Raw genomic sequence first — 15,072 nt, 5'->3', positions numbered from 1 at the left:
CTACAGATGGTCCGGATGGCTCGCCGTCGGACATACGCAATACAGATTTTCGCGTGCTGTCGCTAGGCAATGACACGGGCGCCTCGACCTTTACGCACATAAATAGAGCATGCAGCGATTTTTCCTCCATGAGCGGAAAATCACAATTGATTTCTGCTCATGTGCAGGAAAAACTGCTTTTCCATAGCATGCTATGGACGGTATTTGCTGCGGAACCCGGGGGCAGACGCCCACCTCAGTATCCACAATGCAAATATGCTTGTGTGCAGGTGGCCTTACTAAAAGAGGAGCACAGCAATAATACAAATCTGAAGTAGAACAAGCAAACTGCAGCCGAATGCAACACTATTTCAAATTTATAGCTAATTATTCCTTAGCATGCATGAGTCAGACGAGCAGATGACCAGTTCCAGCACCTTTGCTAAGAAAAAACGGAAATCTTAGATTTCAGTGGGCAAAAGAGTGCAAAAATTGGATCACTAAGCAATGGAAAAACATTGCCTGGTCAGATGAATCCAGATTTTTGTCGCATAGTGCTGATGGGAGGTAAAAATTGAGCACAAGCAGCATTAACCGATGAACCCTTCCTGTCAATTGTCAATAGTTCAGGGTGATGGAGGTGGAGCAATGGAATGGGAAATATTTTTTTGATACATTCTAGGTCCTCCAAGACCTGTAGACCTGAACGAGGGGATGCTGGTAAGTATTGAGCCTTACCCAGAATAAATTGAGCTAGGAAGCTGTAAATTACAGGATGTACTTGTCTATTTGTCTATTTTCAATGATGCAAAAATCAACTACCTATGATTTTAACTTCAAAGTGAACATTGCAGCATCTCCAAAGACGTTCAGTGTGGAAGACCATAGGACCATAATCAAGTTGCTACTTCTCCAAGGCAAAGGTGCGAAGCAGATCCATGATGAAATGTCACAAACTTTGGGTTACAGTGGCCCTTCATATGCAACAGTTAAATGTTGGGTTGTAAATATTAAAACCCAAGTGAGAACCCCAGTGGAAGACCTGTCTCCGTCTCCTTGCCTGCAAATGTGAAAGCCATCCTTGACATGATCATGGAGGACCGCTGAATATCAGCCAAAAGTATTGCTACATATCTGGGGATATCAGGTGAGAGAGTTGGTGCCATTATCTACAGCGACTTGGAAATGAGAAAGCTTACAGCCAAGTGGTTCCAAAACTTTTGACCACTGAACAGAAGAGGAGACGCATGGAGACATCAGTGGCTGTTTTGGAGCATTTTGCAAGAAATGAGTCAGATTTCCTGGACAAACTGGTGACTATTGATGAGACACGAATCTACTGCTATGTTCCAGAGACAAAGGAACAGTCTAAGGAATGGGAGGCACAGAGGTTCCCCCAGGCCAAAGAAGTTCTGTGTGCAAAGGTCAGCACAGAAGCATGGCAACCATGGTTCAGCCATCAATGCAACATATTACTGTTGATTATTGATTGACAAAGCTGAGGAAAAATATCAAGGAAAAACGTAGAGGAAAGCTCTCCAAAGGTGTCATCCTGTTGCATGACAATGCCTGTCACACACTGCAAGTACCAGTATTGTAAAAATGACCTCCTTAGGCTTTCAACTGATGCCCCATTCACCCTATTCGCCCAACCTGGCTCTGCCTGACTACCATCTGTTTCCCAATTTCAAAAAACACTTAAAGAGTTTGGGAGTGTTTTGGAGGCAATTAATGCTGCAATTGAGTGATTTGACCAGCAGTCAGAAGAATTCTATTTGCAGGGACTTAAATAGCTGCAGAACAAATGTTGCCAGTGCATTGAGATCCTGGGGGAATATGTAGAATAGTGGGGCAGTTTCAGCTTCTTAGCTTATTTTTTCTAGGTAAAGCTCAATACTCATCAGCACCCCCTCATATATGGATGCCACGTTAATTGCTGTAGCTCTGAAGGCCAAGGAAGGTTCAACATGCTACTGGATGGGGGTCTTAAGCTACACATGTTTAATTTGAATGACAAAACTGAAATATTTGCTTTCTTCAGTGATCACTTTAGTAACACAACATGACCCACCTTCAGGGCAGAAGCAGCCGTCCATGTAATGCTCCTCACACAGGCTGTTTAGCTCTAGATGGGAACAGGAGTTTTTGCAAGGGGAGGCACTCTCTTGATAAATCATATTAGCAGGACATTGCTTAGCTGGGAAATACACAAAAATGTGGTTATTAGTAGAGGTGAGCGAGCGTGCTCGTTTAAGCCTGCTACACGAGCAAGTAGCAGTCTTTTCGAGTAACTGTGTACTCGCCAGAGCAGTATAGGTCGGCGGGGGACAGCGGGGGGGAGAGAGATCTCTCTCATTCTGCCCTTGCTCCCTTCCGTTCCGCTCCCCCCCCCCCCCCCCCCCCCGCGCATGCTGCTCCGGCGAGTACAGTTACTCGAAAAGACTGCTACCCACTGGAGTAGCAGGCTTAAACGAGCACGCTCGCTCATCTCTAGTTATTAAATCATTCTAATTCAATATAAAACTGTCTTTACATGTTAATATTATATATTATCAGTGACAACCCCCCCCCCCGTGTAAAATCATGCAAACAACTGAGAACTCGTTCTAGAGACTATTTCAAACGACTAATCGGACGATAGTTGTACTCTATAAAGCCAGCCTTAAACCGCCTGAGGTTAGTTTTCTGGTCGACAGCACAGGAACGACATTACCAGCTCACCGCCTTTATAGTGGTCTTTTCGCATCATCATTTAGGATACATTGACACGGGGAGTCCGGTTTTATCCGTGGATGTGAAGCATTTTTCATGCTAAAACGCCTTGCATAACTTCAGTGAAATTGCAAACCTCCAATGGGAAACATCACATCGCACTCATGTGCCCATCGCATGGCATGAGATGTCTTTGACTGTACCATTGCAAGAAATGGGCGAAGTGGTCCGAAGGATGCGAAAAAAATAGGCGATGCAGTGATTTTTTTACCTTGCACATGACTATGAAGGAAAAAAAAATCGCTCATGTGTATGTCCCAATTCAAAAGAATGGAGTTCATATACGTGCGAGTTGTGTGTGTCTCGCAAAGTACAGAACTCACATGAGATTCTCAGCCGTGTGAATGTAGCCTTAGAGTTACGGAGTGTTCTCTGTTTAATTAAGCTTCTAGATTCCTGTCTTTCACCTATATTTTATTTATTTCATCTATTGATTCCTTACGACAGAAGTTCTCAGTTCTCCAGTTTCCTGGGCGTCCTCCAGCGTGGGAGCATTGTCTGGAATACTCTGTGATACTGCTGCACAGGCAAAAGGAGTCTTGAGACTGATCACAGGAACACATATCAATCATACAGGCCTGGATGTAGGGTTCCGGATCCAGAAACTGTATGCAGTCAGATAGCGCAGCTTGGTTCAGGTGTTCTTCACATGCAGAACGCTGATGGGAAGACAATAATGTACAAAAGCCAACACTAGCCACATAATCTAGTAATGATCCAGTCTATTGTTCGCACATATGGAAACAGAAGTTATCATGGATCTTTATACAGTAGCTGTTATACATCTTTAGGACATAGCAAAGCAAAATACTGTATTCAACATTGCTATATATCGACATTTCCACTCTATATCTACATGGATGTTTTATGTATCTACTGGTTGATTGATATTTCCGGTTTTACATCTACTTTTGTAGTGTCCCAGAACAACAGCCTGGCCCCCTCCGTAATTTTCATACATGTCTGTCTTATGTGGATGCACTGTGCAAATCTGTCATGTCTATTTTCTGTATGTGTGTTGCACAGCTGCAGCGTCTGAAGGGTTAACTTCCTTAAAATCCTTGCCTGTCAGCTCTGCTGCTGAATGTATCTATCTTACAATGTCATGTGGTACAAGTGAGGTGATAAAAGTGAGTGTCTGAGAGTGGGAAAGGGTCTTCTTCTTTCTATGTTGGAGCAGGGTTTCATCTTACCTGCTGCTCGGAGCTAACACAGAGCCGCATGGGAGCACCATCAGCTTCCATGCTGGCGAAGATGGAAGAGGAGGAACGATATCACGTAGCGTATTGGGTGTGGATGTAGAGCAGTGAGCACCGTCCAGAGAGAGAGAGAGAGAGAGAGAGATAGAGCGACCCAAATCCTAATTGCTACTGAACCAGGTACCCGTTCACATCATGGCAGTTAATTTTTCCTGTGTGGCCCTCCGCCAATGGATCACCGCACAGAAGTGCGTGATTTCAACACCTATGCACAGAATGTGCGGGGTGCATTTATTTTAAGTCTGCTAAGTAATTGTATTGTCCCAGAGAGTATGTGGAGAGGATCTTGCTTTCTTGCCTCCCCAGGAGTATATTTCAAGTCCAGGACCCATGATATACAGATATCGTGGACTATAGGGCCGCATTGCTCCTGTGTATTTTTGCCTCTCAACCTCTGAGCTTCTGCCTGTAACTACTGCCGTGAATGTACCTGTAACTACCTGTTTGGAAAGTTATTCAAGTAAACTTTTACCGGGCCTCAACCTTCCTGAGGACCCAAGGTCCGATACACTTGTCCAGTGTTTATTGATCCACCGTGTATAAATGCCGGTGTGTGGAACGGTGGCGTCACAAACTGATAACTACTACCCCCCCCCCCCCCCTCATTCTGAGGACCACTGGCCTTATCCTTTGCTGCAGTAACTCCTTCTGGGAACAGGAGTTTGTAAGTGCCACCGTGACAGGTCCACGCACTACACCCTCCCAACCTCAGCCATATGCTTGGGTAGCGAGTAGAGATGAGCGAGCACACTCGGATAAGGCAGTTACTGCATTCTCGTTCGAGCAGGCTCGGGGGAAGCGGGGACGAGCAGAGGGGAAAGTGAGAGAGATCTCTCTGTCCCCCTTGCCGCCCCCCGCTCACCCCCGCCGCCCCCCCGAACCTGCTCGGACGAGAATGCAGTTACTCGAGAAAAGCGATGCTCGCTCGAGTAACTGCCTTATCCGCTTATCTCTAGTAGCGAGTAATTCCCTTGCAGTATCCAAATCTGGGTGCTACCAATTCTGGCGTTTATAGGTTGCAACATTTTCCTGTCGCATTGCTTAGAGTTTTGAGCCCTCATACTCACGTATTTAGAACAACGTGCTGGGTTTATGACTTCAGTCTCCTCGGTGTCCTTACACACTTCATTTGGATCATTAACATTCTGCTGATTTCCAAAATCTATCGGGCTGAGAGTTTTATCTGTACGGGAGAAATAATGATACATGGTATAAGGTGGATATATAATGTCTTCATCACTGATGGACTCATAGGAACAGTGGGAAAAACAGAAACGCAGTGGAACGCTCAGCACACGATTCGGAGGGGCGAGGAATGATGTCTGTCTTTGGTGTTCCTGTAACCTGCACTATACAGGGTATCATTTTTTTCCTTAAAAAGCAACTGCACTTTTCGCAAACTTTTGACATATCAAAGACATGTTAAAAGTATAGATTGGTGGGGGTCCCGTTGCTGAGACCCCTACTATAATATAAGAAGCCACCAAGTATGACCACCATAAGGGAGTCCCACATAACACTATGAGGAGCGTGCACAGAATGTGTATTTTGCGTGCAGAACGCTTGCTTGGGTGAGTTGTTCTTCAAACTCTACTACAGTATATTTATATAGTCAGCCATGTATTTAGGTGACTGCGCTGACAGCAAAAACGACGTGCGGTCCAACATGGAGAGGGGGAGAGCAGAACATGACATCAGTGATCATGAGTAAAACTGACATTGACACCGGGCAGATTGAATTAATGAACGGTTTTATGCCTACTAGCCTCATACGTCATTTGTCATCACTTTATTGACATTCTTTTACGTGTTGGTTCACTCAGGGTCGGCCACAGCTGAGCATAAATATAACTTTATTAACCATGAATACAACCGAACTGGTATGGACTCGTTGCCTGGCAAACAATATGGCAGTAGGTCACCAACTTTATATCCACAAACCGCCAGCTTTGACAAGCTCCAAACACGAAACATTTTCATCCCCAAATATACTGTCTGAAAAGAAAAGGTAGGTGGGCGAGTGATTCTCTCCAGCAGAAAAGAGGGCAAATACCCTCTGCCGGGTGCTTAAATAGTGTTCTGCCCCTTTGCTGCCCCAGCATGCATGGCAGCCAATAGGATCAGCCGTATGCATGCTGTTTGCCCCACTTCTATCTGATCACCGCCAACTTATACCCAGTAATGTCACAGGAAGAGGAAACAGGGACCCTCCCTGGCTAGACAGAAGGTAACCGCCCTAGATACCAAGGGGGGCCGGGCCAAAACAGAGCCCTCAACTAACCTTCCCCCAGCTTAACTATTAAACCCCTGCAGTGATAAAGCACACCCCCTGCGCCAGCACAGTCAAAGTACCTTTGGCTATACGTCTGTGGGACCACAATTTGCTGTATTGCAGAGCATTTGTAACCGTGACTACCGTGACACAGGTTAGTAAATTAATTTGTATCTGTAGTATTAAAGTAACACTAAGCATATATGGCCCTCTATGGCACCGCTCCACCATACATCACTTCCCTCCTGTCCATACATCACCCATCCGGCGCCCTCCGCCCTGTTAACACACTCAAACTAAACACCCCTCTAATACAATACAATACAATACAATTCTCTAGAGCAGCACTGCTTTTCTGGAACGCTGAACTTCAGGCACGCCTTAAAGACGTACCTCTTCATAGAAGCATACCAAGCCTCCTGATCTAGTCCCCCATCCCCACAATATGCCCTCTGCCCCTCCCTATGGCTCTCCACTTTGGTCTATCATGTACACTTCCTGCTCCGCACCTCCTGTACTACCCCCACCCCGTTTGTGTCACGAAAACTGTATATCACATGTTATTGTTGCATTGCTGTGCTCCCCCTCACTCCACCGCCTGCTCCTGTACCTCCTATATCACCCCATCCCCTATGTTTCTAAATAAATGGACACCACATGTAACTCTTGTAATTTCTGTAATTTTCGTATTGTTTGTGCTCCTCGTGTACATCGAAAGCGCTGCAAAATAAGCTGGCGCTATACAGATACAGATTATATACACATACATATATACACACTGGACTGTTACCCGGGACTTCGTTCCTGTGGAATTTGTATCTTATTATCTAAGACGGAGATGCTCCGGGTCTCCACCGCTCTAAGAGCAGCTGGTCTTTCAGCTTATTGATGCCTTCTTGCCTCAGCCTGGTCATCAGATTCTTGGCTTCTAGTAATTTTCACACCTTGAGCTCCACTAGAGCCCCGAGCTACATCTGACTAGCGTGGATTATTAGGAGAAGGCAAAAAAATAGATAGGAAGCACGATTATCGAAAGGAAACCATTTCTTACCCAGCTGAGGTAACATGAAGGCTGTGCTGTGATTGGTTGCTAATTCTTACACAGCTGAGGTAAAGCAAAAGCTGCTCTGTGATTGGTTGCTATTTCTTAAACTACTGAGGAAATATTAAAGCTGCGCTGTGATTGGTTGCTATATATTATACTGCTGAGGTAACATTAAAGCTGCCCTGTGATTGGTTGCTATTTCTTTTACTGCTGAGGTAACATTAAAGCTGCACTGTGATTGGTTGTTATATTTAATACTGCTGAGGTAACATGAAAATTGTGCTGTGATTGGTTGCTATTTCTTATACTGCTGAGGTAACATGAAAGCTGTGCTGTGATTGGTTGCTATTTCTTATACTGCTGAGGTAAAATATAAGCTGCGCTGTGATTGGTTGCTATTTCTTATACTGCTGAGGCAAAATATTTTTTCTCGTACTGCAATAGAAACTGTAAAACATATATAAAGAAACAATTTCTATTTTGTAACAGGAGATGATCCATTTCCATGCGGTGTCTGGCTGTAGGACAACAGTCTCCATAAGGAACCCCTCCCCCCAGCCCTCATCTGTAGTAGGAGACAATGATTGTTAAGGGATCATTTACATCAGCACTTTTGGGCTCCATTTTCCACTCCTCATGCAACATTGGCATGTTACAGGATGAAGTAGCACAGCATGCGGCATTATTTTTTAAACCCCTCCAGTGGCAGTTTATTATTACCCTGTCATGCCTCACAGGGCAGGTTTTCTAAATGAGTCAACAATGCAATTTAATCTGGCAAGTATTTATTAAAGGGGTTGTCCCGCGCCGAAACGGGTTTTTTTTTTTTCAACCCCCCCCCGTTCGGCGCGAGACAACCCCGATGCAGGGACGTACAGACAGCTTACCGGAGCGCTTACCTTGATCCCCGCGCTCCGGTGACTTCTATACTTACCTGTGAAGATGGCCGCCGGGAACCTCTTGCTTCGTGGACCGCAGCTCTTCTGTGCGGTCCACTGCCGATTCCAGCCTCCTGATTGGCTGGAATCGGCACGTGACGGGGCGGAGCTACACGGAGCCGCTCTCTGGCACGAGCGGCTCCATAGAAGACTACAGAAGACCCGGACTGCGCAAGCGCGGCTAATTTGGCCATCGGAGGGCGAAAATTAGTCGGCACCATGGAGACGAGGACGCTAACAACGGAGCAGGTAAGTAAAAAACTTTTTATAACTTCTGTATGGCTCATAATTAATGCACAATGTATATTACAAAGTGCATTATTATGGCCATACAGAAGTGTATAGACCCACTTGCTGCCTCGGGACAACCCCTTTAAGGAATGCAACAATCACATTGCAGCATTTTTTGGTAATGATAGAATACATTATACCAATTTTGGAAAATAAAAATAAATATCCGGGAAGATTTCAGATGACAGCTCAGTGCTCTGCACATTTCAGCACTAGAGCTGTCCACGGAAATCTTCCGGGGTTTAACTGCATGGCCAGAGATTTTCCAGGCGTACCACTAAAGGGGTTAATGGAATTCAGCGATGGAGATCGTAAGTGGAACCTCTGCTGCTGATGTGAATGAGACCTAATTTCTTCCCCTTGTCTTATCCCCAACCCTCAGCCTCTTCCCAACCCAAAATGGAGCAGATGAGTATGAGATTAACCCCTGTGTTCCCTGCAGATTGACAAATAATTCCGGCAAGTTTATTATCCGTTTATCCTTATCATTAATTTCTAGGTTTATTGGTAATTTAAGAATTTTAGGTCTATATCTAGTAAATAATGGAAAGTAGGCATTAGAAAAAGTTTTCCCAACTCACCCTCTAAGATAAACTCCCGATGTCTCGGATCGCCATTATAGTCTCCACAGAGGCCACAAGTATGATTGTTGAATTTTGGGTCCAACTCCAACTGCATAAGAAAGACCCAGAGATACTGAGTGTATGAGAAGACAAGACTAAACTCATTGGAAATGACAAGTAGATTTTGGAAGAGTTGAAAGAAAAGTCAAAATGAGCGGTCAGCGATAAAATCAATGGGTGCCATCACAGAGATAAGGAATACTGCATGGAGAACACTGCAGAACAGAGATGAGTGAGGGCTTAGATAGACGAGCCTAATGCGGAGAATAGAACACATTGATTGCAATGGGATTCTTCTCACTTCTTTTTTTGTGCCCGTTGTTTTCACGGGAGCAAAAAATATGACCTGCTCTATCTTGCTTGTGTTTGAACATCAAAAAGCCTCATAGAAGTCTATGGAAGGTGCGCAAACACACATATCTGCTCGCGCGAGAAGGCGCTAAACGCAGTGCATAACCGCAATCACTGACACCTCTTAAGCCATTTAAATCAGGGCAGGGTGATCCCCCCCGCCTGTGTGAACAGGCAGTGCCTGTGCAAGTACGCTTAGTATTTATGCAGGCATGAGTAAAAAATACACTCGTTTACTGTGGAAAAAATTGCGCAGGAGTGAGTGTATTGCATAATACGCTCGTCTGTCGAAGTCCTGATGATCACGTTTCCTCAGTTGACAGGAGATTGCCCCGTTGGCTATATTTTTCACTGGACTGCGGATTCATAGGTCAGCATTCAGCTTCCACTGTCTTTTACGCTGCATATTCTGCTCTTGTGGCTTTTGGGGAACTGTTGTTTTAACGGACGTTCCCATCTCAGATTAGCTCAGCTGTAGTTAGGACATTTTAGATACCTTTCAGACGTGCGGAATATTTCAGCAAAATGCACCTAAGGGCACCTACCCACTTGCGTTTGCGATTTTCGTGCATGAAAAACGCAGCGTTTTCCGCACGTTTTTGGTGCGTTTTTCACGGCATTTTCGCAGCTTTTTCGCACCTTTTCCGTTAATTTCCATTGACATTCATGGGTGCATTAAGAGAAAAATAAGGACACATATGCAACTGACAGTTCCTATGTTAAAAATTGCAACGGACCGGAAAAAAACGCAAGTGGACAAGAACACATTCTATCCTAATTGCTCTTAAGAAAAAACGCAAAGGAAAAAAAATCGCAAGTGGGTAGGCGCCCTAAAGACGCAGTTTAATCAGCTGCTGCAGTTTCTGTTCTATTACGCATATGTATACCTGCAGGTTTTGGTGCCAAATGTTTTCCCTTTTTATGTACATCTTGCAGAAAGTTCTGAAAATCACATTGATTTTATGCCTACATGCACTGCAAATAGGCAGGTTTCCTGTGTATTTCTCGTGCATTTGCACAAGCCATTGATTTCAATGGGCTCTTGCGCTGCACAAATTTACAAAAAAAATGAGCATGTCATGTAATTTTTTGTGTGACCAAAATGCATGCGCAAAATATTGACATGTGAATGAACCCATTGAAATCAGTGGGTACTATTCACTGCGTATTGTGCCGCACACTGCGCAAATACGGCCTTGTGAATGCAGCCTGAGGGCTCAGTCACACGTGCGTTTTTACGCTCGTATATACGCGCGTAAAAATGTCCGTTCGTCAAAAAAAAAAAAAATCGCACTTACAAAAGATAGAACATATGGGGGGTAATGGACATGGTCACGCGTTTTTTACAAGCATAAAAACGCCCGTGTGACTGAGCCCTTAGAGCATCCTCAGACGTCTGTATGCGCAATTACGCACACTTCAGTGCAATGTATTTTCACAGTGAACGGGGTTGGTGAGCTAGATTTGCGTGCATAGTACTGTCCTTTTTGCAGGGCCAGTTCACATGCGTGCTCAACACACCATGGTTGTGATTTAAAAGGCTATTTAGCCTAATGAGATTCAGATGTGTTCTCTTCTTCACAGAATTTCACAGCAAATTGCATATTTGCGCGCATATTGAGTGTGCATTAGCACCTCCCATAGACTGGGACTACGGGGCTTTTGGTGCGCATATATGCAGAAAAAGCAGTTCCTATTTTTCTGCGTGCGCACGAACAGCATGCGCAAAAAACATTAATGGTAACGAACCGTTTAACATTAACGAGTTCCATTCTCCATGCATTGCGTGCATATATTTTATGTGTGCAAAACTGTGCACAAATACGGTCTACTGAAGAAGCCCTTAGGGTGCATTCACACGAACGTATATCGGCTCGGTTTTCACGCCGAGCCGATATACATCCTCCTCGTGTGCAGGGGGGGAGGATGGAAGAGCCAGGGCCAGGAACTGAGGCTCCCGCCCCCTCTCCGCCCCTCTGCACTATTTGCAATGAGAGGAGGCGGGGTTAAGGGCCCGCGAATTAGCCCCCGCCCCGCCTCTCCCCATTGCAAATAGTGCAGAGGGGCGGAGAGGAGACAGAGAGGGGGCGGGAGCTCAGTTCCTGCTCCTGCGCTCTTCCATCCCCCCCCCCCTGCACACGAGGAGGACGTATATCGGCTCGGCGTGAAAACCGAGCCGATATACATTCGTGTGAATGCACCCTTAGAGACATACTGGGGAATGTATACTATTGGTGTTGCGCCAGAATTGGCACAACTGGCACAAGTTGAGCCTTCTTTTTGGTACAAATCAATTTTGTTCATTAAACTTTTCAGAGGTGTCTAGAATAAGGGGGCGGTGTGTGACTGGTGTGAGGTTTTTAAACAGACATCAATCGAGACAGTTTAAAAAGTCTCAAAACTTTTGAGCAATCTCACTCCAGTAAGTGTAGGTCCATCTCTAGATGCGACAAATGTATCAACATCATGCGGCAATATAGTAAGTTTGGAACATTTTGCACTGGAGCTGGGGAACAAAGCATCTCAGAAAATGGTATCACAAAATCCTCTAATGATAAGGCCACCTTTGTACGGGGCTTAATTGCTGCAGGCTTTCCACAGCGGAAAACCCACAGCAAATCCACTCCTAAATGGTGCAAATTTTTGAAAAATGCTGCAGATTTTTTGCAGAAATTTTCCCCACCATGTGAATGAGATTTTTTAAATCCCCTCCACATGGCTTAGGGCTTATTCAGATGGGCGTAAATCGGCTGGGTTTTCACACCCGTCCGATATATGCTGCCCTTCTCTGCAAGGGAAGGAGGCAGGACGGGACGGGAGCAGTGCACTGAGCTCCCGCCTTCTCCCTGCCACTGTTAGCAATAGGAGGGATGGGGGCAGAGCTAAGTGAGAGGGGGGAGTCAATGCACTAGACCCCGCCCCATCCCGCCTCCTCCCCTTGCAGAGAGGGGCAGCGTATATCGGCCAAGCGGAAAAACCAAACCGATATACGCCCATCTGAATAAGCCCTTATACTATAAATGTTGAAGAACTTCTGCAGCAGTTCCGTCAGTGTAAATTCTACAGTATTTCCACTGTGCGAAGATGACCCATATTCCCCCCATTATCTATAGAGTCACCAGGAGTCGAAGCCAATCTGAAGTTACTTAATAACAGTAGCTCACCATGACAGCGTCTTCTCCATTCCACATGAGAGTCAAGCCTGCCTTTGTGTACATCTTAAAATAGTCATCACTTTTATGAATGAGGATCCCAAAACCGTAGTAAGGTGTCTTGACCCTGAAAAACAGTTATAAACCTGTGAATTCCAGAAGCCTTGTATTAGCTGTATTGTTATTCCTATATATACCTACAATAGTTTTGGAGCTATTCTAGCGCAACCCCACAAAGCGAGCCTCTCCCTTAGGGCTCACACCCACTTGCGTATTTTTAATGCTGCAATATCGCTGCGTATTTTTCACGCGATTGTCAATGGGACTTTCTAATGTTAAAAACGCATCGCACAAAAATCACAAAAGCACAAACTTGCAATATGTTTTTAACATTGGAAAGTCCTATTGGCAATCGCGTCAAGAAAACGCAGCGATATCGCAGCGTTAAAAAAACACAAATGGGTGTTCACCCTAAGGGCTCCTTTCCACTGGCGAGATAATCGTGCGTTTTCAGTGCGAGCTCTCGCAGGAAAGTCCTGCACATGTTGTTTTATGACAACCTTTCCACTAGCGATGTTTAAGGGCAAGCTGCGATGCGAGGATTAAAAATCGCAGCAGGGGGATTGTTTCAGCGTTTTGCGTTTTTCTCTCGCACATACAGTGTAATGGCAAAACAGATTATCGCATCGCAACGCAAAAACTTGCGATTTTGCAGCGATGCGATTTTAACATTGCGATTTTCTCGCAGCGATTATGGCTATCGCCAGTGGAAAGGAGCCCTAAAAAAGGTAGACAGTAGGATTATACAGTTTTCTATGATAGGATCTAATATTTCATGTATAAAGCTCTTTAAATGCTGCCAGGACTTATATAGGTAGACCATGAGAGTGGTCAGTTACTGTGTGTGGCTGGGGAAAGCAGAACTCATGGGTTTTCTCTATGGGTCCCAGTAGCATTTAAACAATTTTCTTTATATGATCATACTGAAATAAGGGTGATTTCACACTTGCACTGGGGATTCCACTTTCTTGCTCCATTCAGGGAGCAGGACAAGGGAATCCCCTCGACCGACCATCTCCGTGAGAGGACGGAACCGAACATGGACCATAATGGAGTCCGTTCAGCTTCTGTTCAGCTGCTTTTGTATGGATCAAAAAAAACGCTGCATGCAGCACTGTTTCTTCTGGTATTTTGAGCCAACTCTCTGACGAAAACTTCGAATGGAGGTTCCAACACAGATATGAAACTGGCATAGAAAACTATATTTCCGACCTCAGTGTCTCCTCCTGTATTCTGGTGCCCTCAGATAAGGGAGCATTGAAGACCTGACTGAGCCACTTTGAGTTGAGTTTATTACTAATTTCAGCATTCTGTTTCACTAGTAATCTAGATACCCACTTTAGGGGATTATTTCTTAAATTCATATGGCATTTTTGCTCCATGTTTAGTGTATACGTTAGGAAAGTGCCTAACATACATGCATAACATAGACCATAATAGCCTATGAGTGATGGATGCCAATGTATAGCATCTCCCTGGCCACCATTAAAGGATGCCTAGGAGAGCTTCCCTGATGTCACTGTCATTTAATGGACAGTCATCATATGAGCAATGCATGACAGTCAGTAGAGGGAGAAGGGAGCAGTATTGGAGTATATCTGGTGCCCCCGACAGAGTTTCAGGATTCAGGGGGGGACTCTAGTTGCTTAACTGTTCTCACTTATCCAATTGGGGTAAGATCAGTTGGGCGGCAATCCCTCTGCCCAAGTTGGTCTTTGGTGCCTGGATGTGGAGTTACATATTGTTTCCAGGAACTCCAATGATGTATCTGTTTATTCATGGGTCTGGGGCTTCTACAAAACAAGTGGTAGTTCTGAGTCTGGGCATCAAAGACCATATGTGGCAGAGGGAAGACAAGCCAACCCATCCTACCATCAGCAGTGAGTAGTGGCAGTGCTGGAAGAAAGGGCACTGCCTAGAGACATCCAATATAGTGCCCAGCCTTTCGTGTGGTAAGAAGGAAATGTATGAGAGACATATACACTGTATAGGTCTACAGTAGGATATCTTGCAGCCTTCCGTCAGAAGTATGCAGCATGACAAAAGGCTCAGAATGCTATATGAACAGTCCCTTGTAAATAAAGGCAAATCTTCCATGGTGAAACGTCTTTCCGAATTCCTGTGAAATCATCCTCTAAATTCAAGATGACAATTCTGGGAAAAGACAAGTTATCAGTTCAAATCTATAGATAAGATGTTCAGACGACAATCCGAGGATGGTTTTTCCTTGAATACTTGAGAACAGGATGTTTTAGATGATTTGACGATCACATCATACTCATTATCACCACAATGCGGAGAATAGTACGGGGCTGCTGTACAATGCTGAG

The 15,072-nt window shown here is 44.9% G+C and overlaps 1 protein-coding gene across 1 annotated transcript in view; it reads right to left on the bottom strand.

The window, feature by feature from the left end:
* The window catches only part of LOC136581727 (mucin-2-like), a gene marked incomplete at its 3' end in the record, with an annotated part of 97,314 nt that overhangs the window by 69,572 nt on the left and 12,670 nt on the right, over positions 1–15,072 (bottom strand). Inside the window, exons 3-7 of the mRNA XM_066582351.1 lie at positions 12,695–12,809; positions 9,138–9,228; positions 5,078–5,193; positions 3,194–3,410; positions 2,051–2,176 (exon numbers count right to left, since the gene is read on the bottom strand). Of these exons, the coding sequence (XP_066438448.1) occupies positions 2,051–2,176; positions 3,194–3,410; positions 5,078–5,193; positions 9,138–9,228; positions 12,695–12,809 (665 nt within the window). The remainder of the gene's footprint in view (positions 1–2,050; positions 2,177–3,193; positions 3,411–5,077; positions 5,194–9,137; positions 9,229–12,694; positions 12,810–15,072) is intronic.

Source organism: Eleutherodactylus coqui, chromosome 11 (genome assembly GCF_035609145.1).
Source record: "Eleutherodactylus coqui strain aEleCoq1 chromosome 11, aEleCoq1.hap1, whole genome shotgun sequence".
In the NCBI taxonomy this organism is placed as follows: domain Eukaryota; kingdom Metazoa; phylum Chordata; class Amphibia; order Anura; family Eleutherodactylidae; genus Eleutherodactylus; species Eleutherodactylus coqui.
Note: the sequence above shows the minus strand (reverse complement) of the source record. Positions and strands in the feature narration are given on the sequence as shown.